Genomic DNA, 26,181 nt, shown 5'->3' on the forward strand with positions numbered 1-26,181 from the left:
CCTTACAGAATCTAATTAATCATTTTCATTCATTTCTAGCCTAGGAGCATGGTTTCCATGGTTTACCAAGCACCATAATCACATATATGCATATAGCTAATCAGAGTCAAATTCCAACGGGAGGCTCTATTTTAATCTTTCGGTTATAATTATAATTTGAAACTAAGTCCTATGCGAAACACAAATGGACATTTTTTGAGGATTTCTAAGATATTATGGTTATTTTGGCACCTGGACGCTACGGAAAGTAATGCCTAGAGTTTATGCCTTGAGACTTTCTTAAACATGGAGATTTCCTTCTTTCTTTCTTTCTTTCTTTTTTTTTTTTCTGAGTAGCCCAAGGGAGGAAATTCCACGTGGTATTTTGCAGACACGATGGAACATGGGGTCAGCTGCCCCCTTACTGCATACGGTTCCCATTAGTATTAATGAGAATGCCACACATACATCAAGAGGAAAAAGAGACCGCACAGGTTCTAAACCACAGCTGAAAGACAGCCCTGCTATCTGCCAAGGAGCAATTTAATTAAACTCTTATTTATTGCCACTCACTCCAGCTTCATGGGTTTCAGAGAATAGCAGCAACACGCGTGTTTGCTTATTACAAAACGAGCCTTGCTTACTTTCAACGGGGCTTTTAGATCAATAATCATTGAGACATATATTGCACACTCTGACTGGAAAAGTGAAGCTGGTATGTCTTCAATGAAAAATGAAACACACTTATTGTATTTGTAACTAATGTTCCTTAAAAGTAAAGCAAATATTGATATTCCAGGCACACATAAAAACCAAGATCTATAACTAAGTGTGTAAAATGCACACTGCACGCATTCAATAATCATACTCCATTTTCAATAACGGGAAACAAGGTACAATGACTACTATAATTCACCACCACCCCCCTTTTTTTTTCCTCCAGCAAGCACCACATTGTTTTATTACAATATAGCAATCTTGCCACATTACATTTTACAGTATGTGTAGGAGAACCATAAATACACCAGCCCATCTGAAATATGTAGCAATGACTCTCTCCGCTTTAGTGATACTTCCTTCCAACTTTGCTTTTTTATGTGGATTTCACATTTTGTTGATGTGTTTGCAATGAAATCGGTACTGCCCAGAAGAGAAATTATTTTACATTTCCATTAAAAGCTACAGTAGTAAATAAACCATCAGAGTTTATGTAGATATCCACTAGAACACCGAGGAGAGCCCATTAAAGTGCCAAACCCTGTGTTAAACATTTGATAAAAGAGTATCTGAAAGGCACATTCCTAACATTTTTTTCAAGTGATAGAGTTTTAAAGATATTTTATAATACTGTACCGACCTCTGCAGAACACTCAAAAATCAAGAGAAGTTTATGTTTGTCAGTAAAGCAGCTGCACAGCACACATCAGGGCTGGAAAGGAAACGGTGATGGTAGAAAACAGACGACTACCAGAGACTGAAGTTCACAGACGGCTGGCTTGAAACACACACGCGTACTCAAAATAAGCGTGTAGTCGATTACAATAATTAAGGAGTGATAAATAATAATTAACATTCCCGTAATTGAAAATGCCCTATTTTAAAGAATAAATTAACAAGGAGGTTTAAGGCAAATACATATATGGGATGTGACTCAAAACAGCTGGCTGACTGTGGAGAGGGAAGAACCACAGCAATTAGTTAATTTGGAGATACTGTGAATGGCTTTAAGACGCCCAGGTTCTCCCTTAAAGAAACGTGCTTGCAGTGAATAAGGGAATGCGTGGATATCCCATAAAGCTATGTGCCAAGCAGTGTACCAGCCATTTTTACATACTTCCTTTCATTCAAATCCTAGAACAATCCAGATGGGGGCATCATCACTACTTTCATTCCTGCCGGTGAAGAAATCAGCTTAGGGAAAGGAATTTGTCCAAGATCACACAGTGACTGTCAGAAGGAGGGTTTGAATTCTTGTCTGTTGATTCCCAAAACTCAGACCTCCTATGTCAAATGCAAAAGCAAAACAAACATTACGAGTCATGCATGTCGTGAATGAATGATACACGCTGTCAATCTTAAAGGCAATTCACAGTTCACTCATGTAACACGTGTGTTTACCAAAGGGCTTGACATGTTCGTGGGCTCTGCTCCATGTGACGTTCTCATGGATATCTACACAAATTCCGATGTGCAGCTTTTAAGGCAAATATAAAATTATTTCTCTCCTGGGCAGTGATGATTTCATTGCAAGCGCGTCAACAAAATGTTGAGAGAGGTATTCCTGAAAATGAGAGTAATGCATAGGAACTGGTCAAAGAACTAAAGGAATCTTCAACTTCTGAGTCAACTCTAGATGGTCTCTGCCACTGTTCTCCACGAGCGTTTCTTGAGGATGGCGACAAACATCATTCATTCACAAAATGCATTGTCCGTAATGACTTTTTTTTTTTTTTAGTTTTGCAAAATGAGAATAATACGATGAATTTATTATAAAGCAATGTTTATTTAAAATGTGCAATTCTTAGATTGTGTGTTGTTTTTAAATGTCCTTTTCCCAATGGAATTATGGTTACAGAAAATGGCTGTTATTATATCTTCACATCCTTCCCTGACCGCGCCACCGCCCCCCCTAAAAAAAAAACAGTTAAAAGTATGGCAGCAGTCACTCCCTCTTCTTAGGGAAGGGTGAAGGGAGTAATTTTACGAAGTCTGTGAATTTAGAAGTCTGGGAACCATTCACTGATCTGAAGGAGAAAGGCCAAGGCATGGCATGAGCTCACTACTGTGCAGCTCAAATGAATACATGGTGAGCAAAGAAGAGGATGCTGAAAGAGAGAGGAAGGGAGAAAAACAATTTTGGAAAAACTCAGGCATGAGGGAATAATGAAGTCATCACAAAAAAATAATAAAAATAAAATGCACGCCTTGGGTGTTCATAGCACATTCTCCGTTCCTGAGCCCAAAGTAATAGAGATTTTACTCAGCCAAAGAAAGTAATAACAGGAACAAACAAACATAAAAATGACTCAAAGCTTGACACACTGGATGTATTGACCAAGTGCTTCCCAGCCTTAGGTTGTGATTGGTCTGACAGCCACCACGGAGAACACGGCGCTGGCTATCACGGAACAGGCAGCGAGAAGAAATTACCATCCAGGAGGCATGGGGGAAGCGATAATTTATCCTTTTTGCTGACTCTATCACTTAGAGCTTGGATCCATTAGTCATATTGATTCTGGATCTTCCACCTTGACTGGTACAGAGCATCTCCAATGACAAAATCAAGTTGTTCACATTCTTCACTGTTTTTCTTTGAAAGTAAATGGATTTGTCACTGAGAAAACATGGTCCCAACGGTTGCTATGTCCCTAAAATCGAGAGAGATCGTGATCGCTTGGAAAGAATGAATTAGCCCTGACTGGAAATGATGAGCTATTACTGTTGGGATGAAGTTGAACCACACAGTTTTAGGAAGAGGGGAAATGGAGGCAAACCTCAACATGACCTCATGTCCACAACATGTTACACACTGTGGGAGAGTAACATGGAGCCACAGAGAGTTGCTCAAACTTGCTAGTGGGATGCTATGGACAGAGAGGAAAATTAAAGCATTAATAGATTCCATTGTCTAATCCAACGATAGCCGATAACTAATAACAACAGCCATTTACTGTGGTATGTGTTAAGAATCAAAGTAAACGCTATAAGAGATTATCTAAGTGTGGGCTCCTAGGTGGCTCGGTTGGTTAAGCCTGTGACTCTTGGTTTCAGCTCACGTCATGATCTCATGGTTTGTGAGACTGAGCACCGCATAGGGCTCAGTGCTGACAGTGCGTTGCCTGCTTGGGATTCTCTCTCTCTCCCTCTCTCTACTCCTCCCGCTCTCAGGCTCCCTCTCCCTCCCTCCCTCTCTCTCTCAAAATAAACATTAAAAAAAAAAAGGTATTAACTAGGTTGAGTCAATCTTCACAGTAACCTCATGAGGCATTATCATCTCATTTTGCATATGAGGGCCCTGAAGCTCAGAAAGGTTACAGAATTAGCCCAAGATCATGCAGCTACTAAAAGGAGGGGCTTGGATTGAACCACACCAACCTTACTTAAGATTCCAAAATACACGTTTTTAGTAACATGTTGATAGTAAATGATGCCTCCCTCGGATATTAAGAGACCTTCAAAAGACTGTTTTATCCAAAACCTTGCCTTTCAAGTAGGAAAGGTTAACAGCTCCATTTAAAGAAACTCCAAAGGACTTTAACTTTCCTAGTTATGAGGTTGAGAAGGGGGATCTGGGAGGGACCCAGGTCTCCTGCCTTCAACATGTCACATCTCCTCTGCAGTCATGGCAAGTGGAGCTATGGGGGAGTGTGGACATCCTGGGTTTTGAAGGGAACCCACCCACCCACCCCCCCCCCAGCGGAAACTGAGGCACACACTCCAGGAATATGTTGTTCTCCCCGCTGTCCACCTTTTGGGGTTGTCAGCAGGCTCCCTGCTTTGAGCTGACTTCCTCTGCATGGTGGTGGCCCAATGGGATTCATCCATGGTGTATTGTTGACCCACCAGTTTAAGACCCTGGATGCAGTCTACAGTTATGCGATGTGGCTTTTTTTTTTTTTTTTTTCATGTGGAGGAGTAGAGGCAGAGTAAAGACCGAGACCACTCTGTAGGGAACAGAACTTATACCTGCCTGACCACTGTGTTTCTCATACCAATTTTCTGTTCATCTGTCTCTTGTACATATTCATTTCATCCTTCACAGTCCAGCTCATGCCCACCCAATACATGTAACTCCTTGATTAATCAGCAAAATCTAACAATCATTTTCACTAGAGCTTCCTGCCTATTCCTCTCATTTAAGCATTCCCTTGACATATATTTTCTGAGTGCCTATTACATGCCAGGTTCTGTGCGAGGGGCTGGCTACAAAGAGATGAATATGACATGGTTTCCACTGCCTAAATGTCATCACAGGCCAGCAGGCATATGTTAACAGCTATCGGTTGATGTGGGGCTCAATCCAACAAAAAATTATTGAGTAGCTGCTCTATGACAGCCAGTGTATTAGACACTGCACATAGTATCTTGGGGAGATTGTAAACTACACCAAGGAGCCTGTGTCTCAGGGATTCTCGACTAAGAGCGACATTTGGCAATGTCTGGAGACACTTCTGGTTGTCACCAAATGGGGTGTGAGGGTGGAGGTGCTGCTAGATTCTAATGGGTAGAGGCCAAGAATGCCTCTAAACATCCTGCACAGAGCAAGGCGGCCCCCCAGCAGAGGAGTATGAGGCCCCAAGTGTGAAGAGTGATTAGGCTCAGAACGCTGCTCTGTTCTATGCTCCTCTGGGTCCAAGTCAGAGTTAAGTACTGAGTGACCAGCATCAGAAAAGAGAAAGGAATGATCTCTGATAGAAGCTGTCCTCAATTGCTTCGGGGATCTATCGCGGCTTCTGGGAGCCAGAAAGTCAATAGAAACCAGAAAACTCAGTGATGAAAACCCAGTAATAAGAGCATGATTAGGCGCAGGTATAGAAGTGAATGCGAGGCAGATTTTAGACTTTAAAGCAGGCAAATCAAAGGAATAATGGTCCCTGCACTCTCAATGCAGGAGGTAAGGCAAACCATAATAGCACGAGGAGACTTGACTGAATACGCCCAACTGAACAAATGAGTACAGGGTGAAATCAAATGCAAAGGGTAATTGAGACAATGGGGAAAGGGTAGGATGTGAGGAGAAACTCCACATGATGAGTTGCAGAGGTAATCTGAGAGAAAACAAAAGCTCTTTCCACGACTGTGGTTCCAAAGAACCTTTGAGAGGATATCCACATTATCTGGATGAAAAGATCCTGCCTCCTGGAAACAATAATGACAACACTCCACTGTCCTTTGTCTGCCCCGGACGCAGGGACCCAGGCTTTAGTGAAATGCCCTAACAACGTGGTACAGCTTGAAAAGCCCGACTTTCGCACATGCCTCTGATGGGCTCAAAGTCACTGGCAAATGGAAGGATCTCACGTTTGAAGGAAAATGTGGAGGAAGCACAGAGGAGGGAAAGGCCACCTCAAAGGCTCTGTCACATAGTTCGGGAAGCCCAGGCTGAACACAGAGGTGAAGGGCTAGTGCCGGGGCATCTACTGATATCAAGATCTTTGACCCCTCTCTTCCACAGCTACTTTTGTTCTCAGTCAGGGAAGGGGAGGGCACCCTTTAGGAAAGCTGTGTTGCGAGAATGAAGTGAGTTGAGGCTATTGTGCTTGGAGGCCGCAGCACCAAGGCCGGGGCACACACATCACCAACACTTCCTCCCATCAGCAGAAATGACAAGAGGGTTTGGAAAGCCAGGTCGGCCACTTGCCGGGGCGACGGAGGCAGTGACAGCGGTCAGGGCACATGGCAGCGCATGCCGTGGAAAGCAGGCTTCTGCTGTCGATTTCCTATTCTCATTCTCGAGACTATTCTGCAAGTTCACAATTATTTCTAAGTAAGTGGCTTTTAAAAAGTACCAACAATGACACAGACATATATGTATTTAAAACCTCCTCTAGGCTTTCCTATTACAGTCTCATTACCGGGTCCTTGAACTAAAAAACAATACGGACACTGAAGAAACCAACAAATCAATCTGCTATCTCCCTTCTCCGATTCAAATCCTTCAGTGGCTCCCTACCACTTATGAGCAAAAAATCAGTTTTTCAGGATGTTAGACGAGGCTTCCTCGGATCTGACCCCTGCCTACCATGTACAGTCTCCACATCAGTGTTTCTTCTACTTGTTCCTTAGGCTCTCTCAAAACAACAGTAACTACTTCCTGGCCAACCATGCTGTCTCATAGCTGTGTGCTTTTGACCACGCTGATCTTGCGCCTTGAGACTTCTGTAGGACTTTACACTGCAATGCTCTCTTACTCCTCCTTCAAAGACCTGTGTGGGGATTGTAGTTTGCAAAGTCCTGCTTGACCACTTTGGCCAACAGAAATAATTATACACCTCCTATTTTATTGTTGTTAGTGTTATAGGTAGCACACTGTCTTAGATAGTTATTTACATATTTATTCCATTTATTGGATGCTTGAGCTAGTCAGGAATAAAGATCATCTCTCATTTATTGTTGTATGTCATCTACTAAAGTAACAACAGATTAAAGCTGTATTAGACCACCCTAGAGACCGTCCATGAATTGTCTTTAAGTCATGCTCTGATATCCGATACAACGAAGCTGACCCAGAACCAGTGGGTGGGTACTGTGATGGTACAGAAAGGACTCAACATCGGAATCAGATATATCTCTGCTGGAATCTCGATTTCCTTGCTTCCCAAGTGCATGGTATATGATAAATAACAAGAGACTCTGTTGGTTTATCTTAAGATTTGGGCTTTGAAACCAAAGAGAACTAGTCCTCTCACTTCCTAAGGGACTTTGGGGAATTTATTTCACCGAAGCCTCAGTTTCCACACCTGTAAAAGGGAAATGATAATTCATCTGAGAGACTGAAATCGATGACGTACGGTAAGTGCCTACAGCCTGGCTTGTAGTCCTCAATATATGATAACCAACAACGGCGCCCATTAACGGGGAGTCTATTATCTTGGAAAATCACAAGATGGAGCAAAATGGCATATAAACACAATCCCATCTCTACTTTGAGGTTCAACTCCCATCTCTACTTTGAGGTTTCTTCTCCCGTTAGCTTTGTTATCCTTTTTTCCTGTTATCTCTCCAGAGCACCAATTCATGCTGCCTATTATTTGAATGATTTAATTAAGAACGAGAATGTTGGAGAGCCTGGGTGGCTCAGTCAGTTAAGCATCTGATTCTTGATTTTGGCTCAGGTCATAATCTCTTGGTTCCTGAGACAGAGCGTGGAGTCAGGCTCCGTGGTGATAGTGCGAAGCCTGCTTGGGATTCTCTCTCCTTCTCTCTCTATCCCTCCCATGCTCATGTATGTGGTCTCTCTCTCTCTCTCTCTCTCTCTCTCTCTCTCTCTCTCTCTCTCAAAATAAACATAAAAAATAAACAGATAAATAAAAGTAAATAAAAATGAGAATCTGAGTCCCCTGTCCATCAAGAGACAACATTTTTCCAGGGAAATATACAATGTCCATTATCACATAATACTTTACTCCTTCTAAACATACCAGATTTTCAGGCAGTATTTCAGGCAGTGCATTGATGACTATGTCAAAAGGAAAGATTAAACAAACCACCCAGCCTCACACACAAATGATGCATCAGAGTGATGCCTATCAAATACGGGGGGTGATTACACAGATCTGTTCTTTCGTTTCCCTGAAGTGGCATGCCAGAGCTGCTTCCTGAAGGTGATCTCCAAATGATACTGTGGAGCCAACACATGAATCATCAGTCTGACTCTTCCCTGCACACAGATATCAAGGTTTAAACCATCACTTGTAACTAGGAGGAGCCAGTGCATGCAGGAATGAGGAATATTGCACACGATTAGTAAACACACCTATAGAGATTCTGTTGCAAGGACTGACAGCCAGATCTCTAGGTCAATACTGAATCAACAATTAAAAGAACAGTTCCAATGTAACTAAAGCAGAGTCGAGAAAGACTCCATTATACTTAAACCAGAATTCATGGCAGAGGAGTTTCTTTCCTTCCTTCCTTCCTTCCTTCCTTCCTTCCTTCCTTCCTTCCTCCCTCCCTCCCTCCCTCCATCTTCCTTCCTTCCTTCCTTCCTTCCTTCCTTCCTTCCTTCCTTCCCTCCTTCCTTTCTCTCTCTCTTTCTCTTTCTTCCTTCCTTTCTGGAAGCTTAACTGATATAGCCAAGGGAATCTGAGTTCTGTGTGGATTTGAGCCGTGCAGCTGCTAAGCCAGGGTGGTGAGCCTGGAATCTGTGGTGTGTAAACCACTGCGATTCACACAAACCGAAGTTCTGGGAGTTTCAATAAGTCACGCTTTCACTAGCAGTTACTGCACTGAATCTAAGGTGGCTCCAGGGGAGAGATCACAGCTCCTTTCGATGTTACAAAGTGGAGAAGTTTGAGAGCTGTGTGGTGCAATGAAAGAGGCCTACCTAGGATTCTTTCAGCAGGCACAGAGTCTGGAACTGAAGCTAAACTGCAATAATATCAGCTGGTGGATCTCAATAGTACCTGCAGGCAGGTGCTTAGTCTGCAGGTCTTTACCCCACGAAGCCGAAATGGGCATGCTCTATTTCACTAGCAGTTACGCGAAGAACTGCCCATGGTGCTGATGCACCTTCTAGTCACCCACAGTTAACTACAAACAAAAGGCATTCCAGAAGGTGGCATTTTCCTCCCCAACAGACTGTACGGACAGCAGTTAGGATTTGGGTATCACTGCAAAAGATGACCAGTACAAGCTGTTACGGTAGTGGTCGGTCGTTTCTGTTTTAATAAGGTCTGCTTACAAAACAAAAGCATTTACTAAGTGAATCAGGAGGGTGTGTGGTGTGCTTCACAGAAACATTAAAATCCATGCTGTCTCAGCAGGATCGGGATGGAGTTCTTGATTCATGCCCATGGAGCATTACTGCTGAATTACAGAACTGCAGCTCTTTATGTGGAGGCCTCCCAGACTGCTTTTGCTTCTGCATAATTCAAGATATAAAGACTGTTTATTGCTGCTAAACTGTGAAAAAAAGGCACAGGACAGAGAAATAGCTCTATGCCTTCATTAGGTTAATTTAGAAATCATACATTTCCTTGCCTTATGTGTTTTTCTTTAAATTTTTTACTACTGATTGATTGACTGCTAGTCTTCTGTTTTTTTTCTCCAAACTGCTTTCCCTTGTGATCCATTTGCTTCCTCTCTCAATTTGAGAAACCTTAAACACAATATGCAGATTTTATTTTATTTTTTTGAAAGGATAAAGGATGTCATTTCCTATCAGGGAAAAAAAATGGAGAGCAGGTTAAAGAGATATTCCGTCAGCAGTCTTTCTGTATCCCATCAAAGTCCCCTCCCAAGTTGTCACTGGCACTGAGCTGCTCTGCAAAACCATCTCTGAACTTGAACACAATGCAGATGCCAATGCCATCAAGTGATGGGGTTTAACTGCAAATGGGGAGCAATAAAGTCAGACCTGTACTCAGAGACATGAGTGATAAAATGGAGGACATACAGTAGGTTTGCATGTGTGCACACACAGTCCTGTATGTTTATAAATGCCATTATCTTACTTTAATACTTACATGTATATGTATATGTATATGTATATGCATGAAACAAGATGGTGGGCTAGTTAATGACAGGCATGTATGTCACTCCGTTGGTACTCAGCATGCAATGTCTGACACATAAAGAAGCTTCATCGGGTGAATTTTAAGAGAATAGGCTCCGAGGCCAGGTTACCTGGGTTCAATCATTGGCTCAATCATCCAGTAAATGTGCCCTCAAGTACACATGTGCTTCACCTGGCTGTGCCTCAGTCGCCTTATTTACAAAACTGACAGGTGATTACCATCTACCTCAGAGATCTGTCTGGAGGATTCACTGAACAGTGCCTGGCACAGAGTGCATATGCAATGAGTGTTAGCTATCTTGCAGTTTCTGCATTCATTTACATATGGAATAAAGGACTCTACAAATAGAGTTATTGCACTATGAACTCTCAGAAAGACAAATTAAGAAAATAGTCTCATTTTCCATTGAATTAAAAAAAAAAGTATAATGGCTAGAAGTAAACTTAACCAAGGAGGGGAAAGACCTGTACTCTGATAACTATGACACTGATATAAGAAACCGAAGATGACACAAATAAATGGAAAATATATGATGATCATGGATTGGAAGAATTAATACTGTTAAGATGTCCCTACTACTCAAAGCAATCTACAGATACACTGCAATCCCTCTCAAAATACCAATGGCATTTTTCACAGGGCTAGAATATATAATCCTACAACTTGTATGGAACCCCAAAAGATCTCAAACAGCCAAAGCAATCTTGAGAAAGAAAAATGAAGCTGGAGGCATCACACTTCCAGATTTCAAACTATACTACAAAACTATAGCAATCAAAACTAGCACAAAAACAGACACACAGATCAATGGAATAGAGAGTCCAAAAATGAACCCAAACTTACATTGTCAATATTCATCAAAAGAGCAAAGATATACAATAGGAAAAAGACAGTCTCTTCAATAAATGATGTTGAGAAAACTAGACAACTACATGCAAAAGAATGGAACTGGACTACTGTCCTATATCATACACAAATATCAACTCAAAATGGATTAAAGACCAAAAGCCATAAAACTCCTAGAATAAAACCTAGGCAGCAAGCTCTTGGACATCAGTCGAAGCAATATTTTTTTGGATCTGTCTCCTCAAGCAATGGCAATAAAAAACAAAAATAAACAAATGGAACTACATTAAACCAAAAAGCTTTTGCACCACAAAGGAAACTGTGAGCGAAATGAAAAGACAACCTATTGAATGAGAGAACATGTTTGCAAACAATATAGCTGATAAGGGGTTAATATCCAAAATATATAAAGAACTCACACAATTCAACATCAAACAAAGAAAAATAAAACCAAAAAAGCAATCCAATTAAAAATATTGACAAGATTGACAAAAATATTGACCTGCGTAAGACCTTTCTCCAAAGGAAACAAAGATGGCCAACAAGCCCATGAAAAGATGCTTCACACCACTAATCAATGCAAATCAAAACCACAATGAGGTATCACCTCATCCCTCTTAGAAAGAGTATTATTTAGAAAGACAAGAGATAACAAGTATTGGCAACGATGTAGAGAAAAGACAACACTCACTACTGTTGGTAGGAAGGAAAAATGGTACAATGGCTAGGAAAAACAGTATGGAGTCTTCTCAGAAAATTCTCAGAAAAATAGAACTACCATATCATCCAGTAATTCTACTTGTGGGTATTTATCCAAAGAAAATGAAAAAAAAGAAAAACCACCCTTATTTGAAAAGATATATGCATTTCTGTGTTCACGGCAGCATTCACAGTAGCCAAGATAAGGTGGCAACCTAAGGTCCACCAGTAGATAAATGGATAGAGAAGATGTGGTATATGTATCCAATGGAATATTACTCAGCCATTAAATGAAACCTTGCTATCTGTGATAACATAGATGGACCCAGAAGGTATTATGCTAAGCCAGATAAGTCAGATAGAGAAGGACTATTGCTGTTATGATTTCCCTTAGGTGTGGAATCTAAAACGAACAAACAAAAAACCAAATGAACAAACAAAACAGAAACAGACTCACAGATACAGAGAATAGTCTGGTGTTTGCCAGGTGGCATGGGTTGGCGGGGGGGAAAGGCATACTAAAGGAAGGGGATTAAAAGATACAAACTTCCAGTTATAAAATAAATAAGGCACAGGGACACAATGTACAGCATAGGGAATATAGTCAATAATACATAACACCTTTGTATGGTGACAGATGGCAGCTACATTTACGGTAGCAATCACTTCCTAATGTATATAAATGTTGAATCACTATGTTGTATACCTGAAACCAACAGAATATTGTAGGCCAACTACAGTTCAATAACAGAGATATTGCTTTATTTGCCTACCTACAAATTGTAGCTTTAAGAATCCAATGAGTCAATATACATGAAAATCTATGTAAAATTCAAAGTGATAAATTTAAGAGTTTATTACTCTGTGTACCACACAGCAGTTGTGTGAATATTCATCCATTAAGTCACAAATGCTTGCCAGGTACCTACTACATCCCCAGGTACATTTGTGTTATCTGCTAAGGGGGGTGGGAAAGGACACTGAAAAGTGTAATTTGCATTTGCTATCATGAGGGGAATTACCTTGAGGAAATAGGACATACAATCATGAAAAGTTAAACACAAGAAGAAGATGGGAGAAGAACAAAACAAAACATTCCAAGCAATGTGCTATGAAAGTCTTCAGGGGAGGGAGAAAATGCCATCCTTCCCTGAGCAGTCCACACCAATTAGATTAGGGGTCTCTAAGAAAGAGAGACCAGGGTCAGCTGGGGTGGCCAAGGGAGAAGTGGGGAAACGGGCTGGGTGAAAACGGATCCTCCCAGACGGTGCATGCCACAGGTAGATGTTGGAGGTCAAGAGCATTCCAGGCAAGGGGAAATCGGGGAGACACAGAGATAGGACTGGAAATAACAGAGACTAGTGCTTGGAATGAAAAACACTGAATGTGTAGAGATAACATGGGAGACGAAGAGGGGGAAAAAAAAAGCAGCTAAGCAACTTTTGTAATCTCATCTTGGGTCCCTGTCCTTGGCTTTGAGCAATGTAATTCTAACTTCCATGTTCTATCCACCAAGGAATAGAAAACAAGAAGAGAAAAGAAAATAAATATAAATCAGAAGCTTCAGATATCTTCTATCATTTTCATCCTCAGTAAGGAAAGAGAGCTTCCCAGATAAGGATAAGGTGAAAGTCAGTACATTGATAAGATTTACTTAAGGACCAGTATTAATGATGAGGGTATTTGGGCTGAAACTCACTTTTTAAATAACTTACATTAACTTCATTTTCCCATCTCTCCTACGATAGCGATTCTTTTTTTTTTTTTTTTTGGTAGAAATGTTTTTAGAGAAGTAATTTACTGGCACTTAATTACTAGTATTTAACCAATTCAACATTCTCTTTTCTTAAGAGTCCATTAGGTTTCTATTACAATATTATACATTCTAATCAAATGTGGCTTTCTGCAAAGGTCCTCATTGTCAGTCTCCTCAAAGCAAAGTTTATCTGGACTATTAGACATTCTCTCCGCTTTGGCTGCACCAAATTAGATCAATTATTTATACCTGAGGTCCACTGCTTCAGAACTTGGGCACCTCACTTAACATTTCTCTTGTGAATTATTAAGAGTCTTATTTTTAAAATAAAGTTCTCATTTCATAGTCTGTTTGATTGAGGTTAAACACAATAGTCTAGTGATTCTTGTATTAAACAGTTCAATGTCATAAGATTCTCTCCTGGGTTTTATGCCAATGAACACATTCGAAACAAATGAACCTTTCATTAAGAATACCCTCACTGGGGATAAGGGGCAAAGGGCTTCTGACTTAAAAAACTGTCTGGCACCAGTCTGGGCAGAATTATTAAAACAAGCCATAGATAGCAGGCGGATTCTACTGTTTATACATCAACGATAATTAGAGATATGAAAGGGGCCTTAGGGTTTTCTAGTGCCCCTCCTTGTTCTACAGGCAAAGAAAAAACATATCAACATTCCATAATGTCACTTCATAGTGACTTGCTTTGTTCCAAAGGCCACTTTGAGGTATTGTTCAAAGGCATTCTTAAAGTAGTAAGACATGGTGGATGCATGTGGGGATTCTTGAATGCAAATAATAAACCCTGCTCTGGCTTGTTCGTGCAGGAAAGGACTTTATTAAAAAATATTAGTAGTACCCAAAACCTCCAGGAAGATCAAAGAGCCAGGCCAGGCTGGCAAGCAGCCAGGGACAATGTTCAACCACACCATAGGGAAAGGGACAGTCACTTGTCAATACCCTGTCAGTTCAAAAATCATGACACTGCTCACTTCTCCACCCCATCTATGTAAGAACGCCAGGCTAATAGGGCTTAATCACAAAGACTAAACAATCTTTTTTTTTTTTTTTTTTTTTGGCTTTTACCTTAGAAAAGGGACACACACACACACACACAAAATTCCACAAACATTAGAAAGCATGTCAAATGGTCCACCAAGTGTACCAAAATTAAAGCTTCTCAAACAACTTGATTTCCACCTGGGCATCTGGAAAGGATCCCTTTCCCCCAAACTCCTGTCCTTATTCCCCGCCCCCCTCACAACAACCCTCAACAATAATATGGCTTCTAATACTTGCATGACACACTTTATGAAACAGAAAATACATCCCTTCACTCCACTCTTGGAACCTCCCCTTGCTATACAAGCATTCCAACCAAGTGATCAGTCAATGACAGAACTGATTTGGTGTCCCGCAGAAAGAAGGGAACCTTCTCCTTACCCACAGTGCATTGACTAAGGCCTCTGACCTTCTTAAGTTTTCTAATTCCAGCAGGTCATGACTCCTCAGTGAGATTAAAACAAGAACAGTGCCTGGCAGGCAATGGCTCAAGGCTGGAATCTGTCAGTCGCTTAGCTTTGGGGCCTTAACTCTCAAAGACATTGAATTATTTTGAGTAGGCTGTTTACCTTGATGTGAGCAGAATTAGCCTTAGACACTAAGCCTTTATGGCAAGTTTTATTGTCCAAGGCAAATATAACCTGTTAAGATTTACAGGCTTTATTAACAGCAATAACCATTTTATGGCCAACATCAGTAAATCAGGGTTTATTGAGAACTCTACAATTTTAATCTGTGGAAAACCATTAAAATGTCGGATTTTCATTGGACATAATTTCTAACTTTTATGAAAGATAGATTTTCCATTTAATTGGGGAATATAAAAAAGTGCAGTGTGGGATAATGAATTGTTTTGAAAAGAGCCAATTGGTTTTAGCTAAACAACAAGTGTCAAACACTAAAGTTGCTATCTTTAGTTAGAACTGTCCCAAGGCTAAGGTTAACAGTAACTGCAGTGACAAAATGCTCTAATACATCCAGCAATAGGAGCTCGTGGAGTTTAGGAAAGGTTCAATTATCATCTGTTCAAACCGTAGGTATTTTGGAAAGAGTGTGTGACCTGTTATTTCATCCAAACCAGCATGCAAATGAGTCTGGTAAGAATCTTCAAATTCATATGCTACTTTTGAGAAAGTGTATTTACTACTCCTGCAACTACCATTCATAAGACTCTTCAATGGGGTAAAGCAAGGTACAGAAACACAGATACTCACCAGCTTCTGTCAATAACCATTTATTTCTTCCATGTGACAGATTAAAAGAGAGGGAAGCAGAGAGCTTTTGATAAGGGTCTTTGTCCTTGGATGAGCTTGTGAAGGAAGAACAGGGGGCCCAGGCTGGAGGGGCAGAGCTCACGTACAGTCTGGGGTGAGGAGGGATGGTCTGAGAAGCACACTTTTTTCATAGGGTTGAAAATGCGTCAGATATCACAAGAGTCTCTGTTTTAATCTGGTTCTCCGACCACCAGGCTGCCCTCCATCTTTGCTGAGAATTAAAGGTTTGTGAAGCTTTATGAAAGACTAGGCTAAAAAGGAAGAAGATAAACCACAATAATCTCTACTATTTGATACTAAAGACTGTTTTGAATGTTCTTGTTTCCCCACACCCCCCCTTCTTTGTCTCCCAGCAATCCTACAAGGAAAATATCATTCCTATTTCCAGATGAGGAATCGGAGGTTCAGGGTGGCTAGTAAATTGCTATCAGTCACAGCATTGGGAAGTGCTAGTCAGTGTTTGACCCTTCAGGACAATGAGCTCTGTCATGGCTACAGCCAGATGTAGGAAAAATTGTAGTAAGGGTAGAGATCACCCTGGGGTCTCTTGTCTCCCCTTTCATATGTCTCCTTTTCTTCTCCATGGCCTCCTTCTTGTAACTCTGGAAATCCTGTACCTTCCTATCACCTAGGACAGCATCAAACCCAGGCTCCTGGCCCTTGGGAGCACAGAGGTTCTAGACATGCCCCACTCCAGGCTCCTCGTCCTCCTGAGCTCCCAACACCTCTATTTTTATCACTGCTCTATTCGTCGTTTTGCCAGCAGATTACTTATTTGAAACAAAAGAACAAAGAATTTACAGAAGGTTTAGGATTGGCATATTAGCTAGAAGAAATTTTAATCTCTATTTCTAATGGTGGAAGGTCCGGAGCATAGCAAACAGATATGTTACCACTGGCCTCTGGGCTCTCAAGCTTCAAAAAGCTTGGGGAAAACTAAATGAACCCAGAGTCTCATTAAAAACAAAACAAGGGGCGCCTGGGTGGCTTGGTCGGTTAAGCGTCCGACTTCGGCTCAGGTCATGATCTCACGGTCCGTGAGTTCGAGCCCCGCGTCGGGCTCTGTGCTGACAGCTCAGAGCCTGGAGCCTGCTTCCGATTCTGTGTCTCCCTCTCTCTCTGACCCTCCCCCATTCGTGCTCTGTCTCTCTCTGTCTCAAAAATAAATAAACGTTAAAAAATTAAAAACAAAACAAAACAAAACAAAACAAAAAAATATTAGAGAAGAAAAAATGATCTGAGCTTTAAGGTTAGAATAACTTTCTAGTGATCCAAGAGCTTGGACAAGTTCCTATAAGATGGACATGAAAATACCTGTAACCTTCTACCATCTCACTTGCAAATCAAGTGAAATGACATAGAGAAGGGAGTCCTGGGTGGCTCAGTCTATTAAGTGTCCAACTCTTGATTTCGGCTCAGGTCATGACCTCACAGTTCAGGAGTTCGAGCTCCATGTCGGGCTCCTCGCTGAAAGTGTGGAGCCTGCTTGGATTCTCAGTCTACGTCTCTCTCTGCCTCTCTTTCTCTCTCAAAAATAAATAAATAAACATAAAAACAAGAGAAACAATAGCGAAGGCACTTAACACAGAACCTGGCACATGGGGACATTCTATAAAGGGTAGCTCTTCCTGAGCTTACACAAACCACCTTCTGTGGTCAACAGATGAATTAGTTGCCAGGGAAGTTCTACCTTACAGAGAGAAGACAATTGTACATGTCTTAGGAAAACACAACTTGGACCTGCCCCCAAGATGCCTCTCGATGTGTCAAGGAGGAGACCTCCTAGGCCACTGCAGGGCAAAACCCACTGAGATACCAGTGGCCCTGCTAGCCACAACCCCTTCCAGTGATGACCCCATGGCCCCACAGGAGGTGGGCAGCAAGGGAACCACGTGGTGGAGAGGGAGGAACATTCCCGCGCAAGGAAGATAATGGAAGGTGTCTCACAGTGACAATTACATCACTGATCAATTTCCAAACACAGTTCCTATCACTGCCACCCTGGAGAGTCATTAGCTAACTACAGGATCCTCACTTGACTGTGAAGTCAGAAAGCACAGTGGTGCACTCTTGCAGACCTGGAGACCGCATGACGGGCACTGCAGACATCTTCATCATGGGAGACCCTGACAGGGGAAGGGTATGTACATTTTCCCTTTCCTTCTCTACCCTTTTTGATTTCTTCTGTCATTCTGCCCGCCCATCAGCAAAAACACAGATGTCGATGGTAATACCAACCATGTAAGCTATTGCACACACTAAGAGAGCTGTAAATACTGGTGTGCAGATATAGGTAGTAACCAACACATAAATTCCAAGGAAACCCTGGTGTTTGGATTTGAGATGCTTTCTTGCATTAAGATGATGCTATAAATGCTTATCAGGGCTCCATAATAGCCCATTAACCCACAATGCAGCCGAAACACTCTCCAGATCCATCCTATAACACAAAATGTAGAAAACACAGCTCTCCCTCATTCTCAGCTCAGAATGTCTCTTTTCAACCATCCTGTAGCCCTGGCTTACTCCTTGGGATGGCCCTCATTTAATATCAGCCAGCCTGGCTCTGAGATTTATTCCTAATAACATAAACATGATTAAAATAAAGTGTCATTTGTTGTCAAAGGGAGAATAGGAAGGTGTAGGGAGCTGAACAGGGATCACCCCCCCCCCCGCCAAGATTTCCTGTCCACACAGACATTTGTTTTTTTTTGTTTGGCTGGTTGGCTGTTTGTTTTTAAGGTTTATTAATTTTTGAGAGGAAGGGGAGGGTGAGAGCAGCGGAGGTGCAGAGAGAATCCAAGCAGGCTCCAGGCTCCAAGCTGTTAGCACAGAGACTGACATGGGGCTCAAACTCACAAACCTTGAGATCATGACCCGAGTTGACTGACTTAACTGACTGAGCCACCCAGGCACCCCCCACATGGACATTTGTAAATCAGGATTTTGAGAGGTAGGTGGTGCTTATAGCAAACTGCTGACGCCCACGCTAGACTCCTGAGAGCAGTAGGGTGTCCTGAATGAGAGTGATGCGTTCCCCTGTGCACTGAACGCCCTGCGGCCTCTCACCCTGCTCTGGAAACTACAGCACACTCTGCAAGAAATGGAAAGGTAGCAAGAGAAGGACCAAAAACCTTCCTGTTTCACATTAAATAACAATCTAAAAATAAGCATTTTCCTTTCTAATCATTTCCTATCATGCATGGAATGTTCACTTTAATTTTCAAGTCCGTTTGCTTCATTTCTGTGAACCACTTGAGCTTTCAATAGTGCCCACCCAGCATGCTTTCTGTCTAAACATGCAAGTGTGTGTGTTTTTCCGCTCCCTTTTATTTTCTCGATTCCTTTGTCCTTCCAATTACAAAATCCCACAGCAATTTTAGCGAAAATGTGAGGTAAAGCCTTCTTCTTCTTTTTTGTTAAATCTCTACCTCTCAGTGAATAAACAAACCACAGCTCTAAAGACATTTTCCTAGCTTCCCACAGAAGATCCACAACTGAACTATCTACTGCTCAACTCGGGCCTTCATTTATAAACTTATCATTCTATTAAGCTTCCCTTGTACTTCCCCCCTTCACCCTCAGTATCACCTTCATGACTGTATTACTCATCTATGAGAACATCTTTTAAGAGGGCCTGAAAGGTTTAGGAAGCCTTTGCCATGACCACAATGTGTCATCATTGACAATTAGATTCTAATAGTATAGGAGAAGTCCTAGAAAACATGCAAGGGCAAAAACCAAGAGTGACTCTGGACTCTAGACTCCCACCATGAAGGAGACCTGTGGCTTCATCACTTTTTATATTCCCCATGCCCAGCACAGTGCCTACAGCATAATAAACGCTCAGTGGATGTTTGTTCCGTAAGTAAACAGAGACTGAGTACAAACATTAGTGAAACTTGTGGCACTAGGGTCATGTCCTTCCCTGGGCACTTTTTCACGTGACAGGTTGAGCCATGACCCAAGGTGCATGTCAGAGTGTCCCAGGCGACTGACTGAGGACACAGAGGATGCCACCTGTGAGATCCGAGGTCACTGAAATCAAGAACACAGACCAAAATCCTACTCAGGCTACCTCACAAGAGCTTTGTGTCAACAACAAAGTAGGCGAGAGACAACCTCCTCTTCCAACTTACTTCCTTCGCAGTATCTTCACCTTTAGCAACTGGGTCCAGAGAGCAAGAATGCCAGACAGACTCTTTCACTTCACTTATGACCACAGAGGACTCTGTTCTCCCTCCTGGGACCAGGGCTAGTGTCTTACCTCAGCAGCAGGGACTCCCTCGGGTGGCCGGCAATGCAGCACTATCATGCCTTCAATGGGCACCTCCCTTCCCTGTGGATCTTGTTCGAAGTTTTTCCTTAAATCTGCAAAACAAACAAACAAACAACAACAACAACAAAAGTGTGAGGTATAGGACAATTTGCTCTAGGGCCAATATTCTTCACATGTGGTCCAAATACAATAAAATAGTGAGCTTAATGTCGCAAACTGGGTCGACACAGAGAGTCACCGTTTTTAGGAGTTCCAGACATGAGAAAATCGTTTTCCCAAATATTTGAAATAAACCATAACAGAACTTCCTATGCTCCATGCTGCCGTGAAGGAGGAAAGGTTTACTGGGGCGCAGAGAGAAAACAAACAAAAAACAACTCATTTCCTGAGTCTTTGCCAACATAATCTGCTTAGCATCTGATGACACACTTGACCTAATAAGTTGCCATCCACAGCCATAATTGTGCAGTTGAGATGCACATGATTTTTTTTTATTAACTAAAGAATGCATTATTAATCTGTAACCTCTGCCTTTTCCTTAACCCTCTAGGGGGCTCTAGAAGATGGTAATAGAGTGAGATTACCTATTAGTCTTTATGTGTAACCAGGGAGAATGGAGCAACATTCAACCACCACGAAATCTATAACCCATCCAACCAAACATATAATTAAAAAATACAACGCCCTCCAGTCAAACAGCAATGCTGCGTATCTGGGTAGTGCCCTTCATGGAAGGCTCAAGGCACTTTGCAAACAAGCTGCACTATTAACCTTTTACACATGGAAGGGTGATGCCCGGGGAGGTTAATTGGTTTGCCAGTGGTCATGGAGAACATCGATGCCAGCGAGGGGGAAAAACTGCACAGAGCTTCCTGACATCCGGTCTCTGCCTGCTATAGCCAGCAAAAACTTTCTTAGGGAGAAGGACCCAGAGAGTTCAGAGAGAAAGCATGGCTTGAGTGGATTTCCAGTTGAGCGCTTGCTTCAAGAACCAAAGTGTGAGCGGGTCTCCGCTTGTTGCGAGGTGTCACAAAGCACTGATGATTTTACAGCACAGGCTTAACTCCTGCCATCACCTGAAATCCTGCACTAGTAAAACAAAGGCGGCTTTTACAAGTCTTTCTCGATGTGAACGGTTCCCCCTCCCTCCCAGACAATGTATTTTTCTTCAATTGAGTATCTCAAATTACAGGCTGTGGATTTATTGATTTAATTTTCTTTAGTGCTTACACTAACATGAAATATGTTCCCTGTAAAGAGCAAGAGCTCCAGAATCAGTTACATCTTTACAAATTGTATAAATACATTAAACTTGCTTTTAGCAAGTCAGAAACACTGGATGAATAACAAGCAGAACCATCCATGTATTCACTTTCTTCCCAATTCTAGTCTTAATGTTTTCCCTCCCAGAAGCAACTGACGCCTTTTGTCAGTAGTGCTATATATTCAGGGATCTTCATGAGTATATACGAGGCAACAGATCTTAAAAGGACTTGCATTGCAGGCAGGGGGCACATCCTTCTTCTCATTTCTCTCCTGCCCCCCAAATCATGAAGCCAGATTCCTTCTATTCCAGATCCATAAACTGCCATAGCACTTATGATTCAGAATTTCTTTTTTTTTATTATTTTTCTTTCTTTTTTTTTTTTAATTCACCCTCAGTTTGTTTACTGTATTTAAGAGTCTGATTCAGAATTTCTGACTGCAAGTGTGATAAGGGTCACCTGACTGCTGATAAAACCATGAGTGAAGAACTGTGAATAAACCCTAGAGTGAAAAATCTCCAGTTTCCTGCACGATTTGGCCACAAAGTTTCCTTTGCTTTCCCCCAGGGGAGCTGTGAGTCAAAAATCCTTCCTCCTTCTGATTCATTCACTCATCAGGACTGGACTGAAACCAGTGTAGCACAGAGTGTGAGCATGACTTCAACAGGAGTTTTGTGAACACTCAGTTTGCTAAAGGAAAGGGTTGAGTTTTTGTGGCTATTTTTGTTTGGTTTGTTTGCCATTTTGTTTTTCTTGATTGCTTTGTTTTCCAAATGAAGCCTCCCTTGGTGCTGCTGAATAATGGTTGCTGCTTTGACAACACCACATAATCTGTATTCAACCAGATGAAGCACATAAAACAGAGAGTGGGACTTTCTGTTTTGTCTTCCAGCTCTATTTCCTTTCTTTGCTCAGGAGAAATGGAAATGGTAACCAAACGCATAGTTTATGGTTAGCTCCTCACTCCACTACTCTAATACACTGGCAGGTGAAAGGAAAGTTGGGATGAAAACATCCAATATACTTCCCCATTCCCAACAGCTCTATAAAATAGGTAAACATGCAGCTAAAAAAGGAAGCCCTGCATTCCCACTGGGATGTAGGAAAGGGTAATGTCTATAAAGAAGAAACACCTAGTGGGTCTCATCCAGCCAGGATCAAACTACAGGAGGGACCTACCCAACCTCTTGCTTCTCCCCAAGTGACATTGGGACTCACTGGCAGGGTTCCAGCCAGAAGCATATTAATACTCCTCAGTAAGGAGAGACAAAGATGAAAGGCAAATCAGCGATGGAGTAGGGGGTCAGGGGAAAAGTATGATGTCATGTATCAGGATCCAGCTCATAACAAGCAGCCAGCCACACACCAGATAGCACACCAAGTAAGAAACACAAGCATCACCGAGTCCTGCCCCATACCTGAGGCTAATGGTAGAACTTTGGTATTTCTGACTCCTAAGGAGAGAAAACAGACCAAATTCCAGCTGGCTATGAAATATACTAAAAGTCATGGAAATAAACCCTTAGACACAGAGGTACATGCTTCCAGCTCTACCTCTGATTCCCACCACAGGTCATCTAACCTGATTAGTTTCTTAATTGGCAAAGTTACATACTTTGATCACCTATGTTAGTTCTGAGGCTTGAAAGATTTAGATAGGAACCCATGCAACTTCCAGTAGTAGAGAAAATATCCCCAGCCATATAAAAAGAACTCTACAAATAAAGGAGGCAAACCATAGAAATGAGATTCAATGGCTTCCTCTAAGACAAGAAACAAGAGACATTTTTATAGAACTTCTAATTTGAGCTTTTTAAAGTCAAAACGAAATAGCAACTGAGAATCTAGAGTAGGGAGTTATAAATAGGATAACATCTGAGATCAAGAAAACTGCCACTATACAGGGGGAAGAAAAAAACAACATAAGTGCTGAATTAGAAATATACATACCATGGAGACCGTAAACAGCATCCTGAATATTGCAGAAAACTAAACTAGTGAGGATCCAGTCAGGATCCAGGCAGGAAAAGGAAAAAAGCAGAGGGGTTGGAGGGGACCAAAAGAAGAGGTTGGGGTTACAGAGCTGTGAAGCACTGGGCATGGGTGCTGGCACCTCAGGAACGTGGAAGAGGGATTTAAGAAATCAAGACCAAGACCTCTGAAGAAAGACTGTCCATCAATCTGGTGCTGGAATCTCTGTGGGTCCTAACAAAGCTGGTTCTGTTAGTACTTGAAACAAAATAATAAGCTGGAAACAAGAAGCAACTGCCACTTCCAGGATGAAGAAACTCTACTAGGGTGATGCTGACAGGGACAGAAAATTAACAAGTAGACTTCCTCCCTCTTCTACTGTTTAGTCTCCTCCCCCGCCCCCTACCGGTGGAGCCTTACAGGGAGCCAGGATCTGGCAAAGAGGTACCTGCTCCAGCTTTACAAACTATATACCAGTGGCCTTAGAGGCAAGAGACAACAGCTATGTAACCAACAAAACCCAGTTTATGAGGCTTCCTCTAGTAGGGCTCTTAAAATTTCTTACTCCTCACTGTTCTCCTCATTTCTATAAAGGGGGGGCTTTATATCTGAGATGGTTGCCCTCATACTCTCAGGGCTACTGAACACCTGATATAGAGCATGTCCTTAACAAATATATGTTGAATGCATGTGCTAAGAGGAAAATTATAAAATGATAATAAATTTTCCAGCAAAAGAACAAAATAAATAACAAAAGATAATGTTGAGATAGAGAAATGTAGTATTAAATAGAATAGGAATTTTAGAAAGAAACAAGAAAGAAAATAAATGATAACCTATTTAAGAATGATAATAATTCTTCTCTGAGGTGAAAAAGGACTTGAGTTTGCAAAAGAGCTCACTGGATACAAGGCAAAATAGTATTAGAAAGAAAAAAAAAAGATCCTAAATATGTCATAGTTAAAAATTTTGAATTTTAACAAAATTAAGAAAATTAGAAACATAATTTTATAAGTATCTCAGGAGTAAACAAACTGATGTAACTAACAATTTCATGGACTAGAATAATTAATATTGTTAACATTTCTATACTATCCAAAGTCATCAATGGATTCAATGCAATCTCTATACAAATTCCAGTGGCATTATTTAATGAAATAGAAAACACAATCCTATAATTCACAGGGAACCACAAAAGACATTGAAGGCCCAAAGCAACCTTGAAATAATAAAAAAAAAAAAGAACAAAGCTAGAGGCATCATACTTCCTGATTTCAAACTACACTACACAGGTACAGTAACCAAAACAATACATTATCAGCATAGAAACAGACACATGGATCAGTGGGGCAGAATGGAGACCCCAGAAATAAAACCTCACATATACAGATATCTAATATTTGACAGGTTTACAATTATTCTAAATGAGGAAAGGGTATCTCTTCAATAAATGGTGGTGGGAAAACTGGAAAACCACATGCAAAAGAATTACCTTGGACCCCTACCTTGTAACACAAAAATTAACTCAAGATGTATTAAAGACCTAATTGTATGACCTGAAACCATAAAACGACTAAAAGAAACTCTAGGGAAAAAGCTTCTTGACACTGGCCTTGACAACAACTTTTTGGACATGACAACAAAAAACACAAGTAACAAAAGCAAAAATAAACAATTAGGACTATGTCAAAAAGTTCTTGTGCAGCAGAAGAAATGATCAACAAAGTGAAAGGCAACTTATGGAATGGGAGGAAATATTTGCAAACCATATTTCTAATAAGGGGCTAATCTTCAAAATATCCAAAGAATTCATTCAACTCAACAGCAAAAGAACAAACAATCCATTAAAAAAAAAATGGGGAAAGGACCCAGATAAACGTTATTCCAAAGACAACACACAAATGTCCACCATGTACTTGAAAAGGTGCTCAACATCATTAATCATCAGATAAATGCAAATCCAACCCACAGGGAGATACCACCTTGCTCCTGTTAGAATTGCTATCGTCAAAAAGACAAGAGATAAGTGTGGATGACAATGTGGAGAAAAGGGAAGCATTGTGCACTGGTGGAGGGGCAGTGAATTGGAGGAGCCACTATGAAAAACAATATGAAGACTCCTCCCCCCACCCCAGATTAAATATAGAACAACCATAAGATGCAGCAAACCCATTTCAAAAGAAATAAAATCACCATCTCGAAAAGATGTCTATATCCTATGCTCACTGCAACATTATTCAGAAAAACATGAAAACAACCTAAGTGTACATCAACGCATGAATGGATGGAGTGGGGTGTGTGTGTGTGTGCATGTGTGTTTACATAGATGTGTATGTGCACACACATACACACACACACAAAATGGAGTGTTATTCAGCTTAAAAAACAAAAACAAAAAAACAGGGGCACCCAGGTAGCTCAGTCAGTTAAGCATCTGACTGTTGATTTTGGTTCAGCTCAAGTTCTCACCAACCATGAGATCAAGCCCTGCATTGGGCTCTGTGCTCACAGCATGGAGCCTGCTGGGGATTGTCTCTCTCTCTCCCTCTCTCTGCCCCTCCCCTGCTCATGCTCTCTTTCTCCCTCTCTCTCTCTCAAACAAACATTTAAAAAATAAAATAAAAATAAAGAACCAAATCCTGCCATTTGAGACAACACAGATAGGACTTTGAGGGCATTACGCTAAATGAAGTAAGTCAGACAAATACTGTATGATCTCACTTATATATAGAATACAAAAAAGCTGAACTCACAAACAAGGAGAAGACTAGTGGTTGCCAGGAGCTGGCAAGTGAGGGAAAGGATGGAGGTC

General features: G+C 41.3%; 1 protein-coding gene across 12 annotated transcripts in view; it reads right to left on the minus strand.

Annotated features, from left to right (window-relative positions):
* Positions 1-26,181, minus strand: part of UNC5D (unc-5 netrin receptor D) — a 574,975-nt gene that overhangs the window by 192,240 nt on the left and 356,554 nt on the right. For all 12 annotated transcript variants that reach the window (XM_019440815.2, XM_019440818.2, XM_019440819.2 and 9 more), the window contains exon 4: positions 20,122-20,225. In XM_019440815.2, coding sequence (XP_019296360.1) covers positions 20,122-20,225 — 104 coding nt within the window. The remainder of the gene's footprint in view (positions 1-20,121; positions 20,226-26,181) is intronic.

This window comes from Panthera pardus, unplaced genomic scaffold, assembly GCF_024362965.1.
Source record: "Panthera pardus isolate Hobbes unplaced genomic scaffold, ASM2436296v1 HiC_scaffold_13, whole genome shotgun sequence".
Taxonomy (NCBI): Eukaryota; Metazoa; Chordata; class Mammalia; order Carnivora; family Felidae; genus Panthera; species Panthera pardus.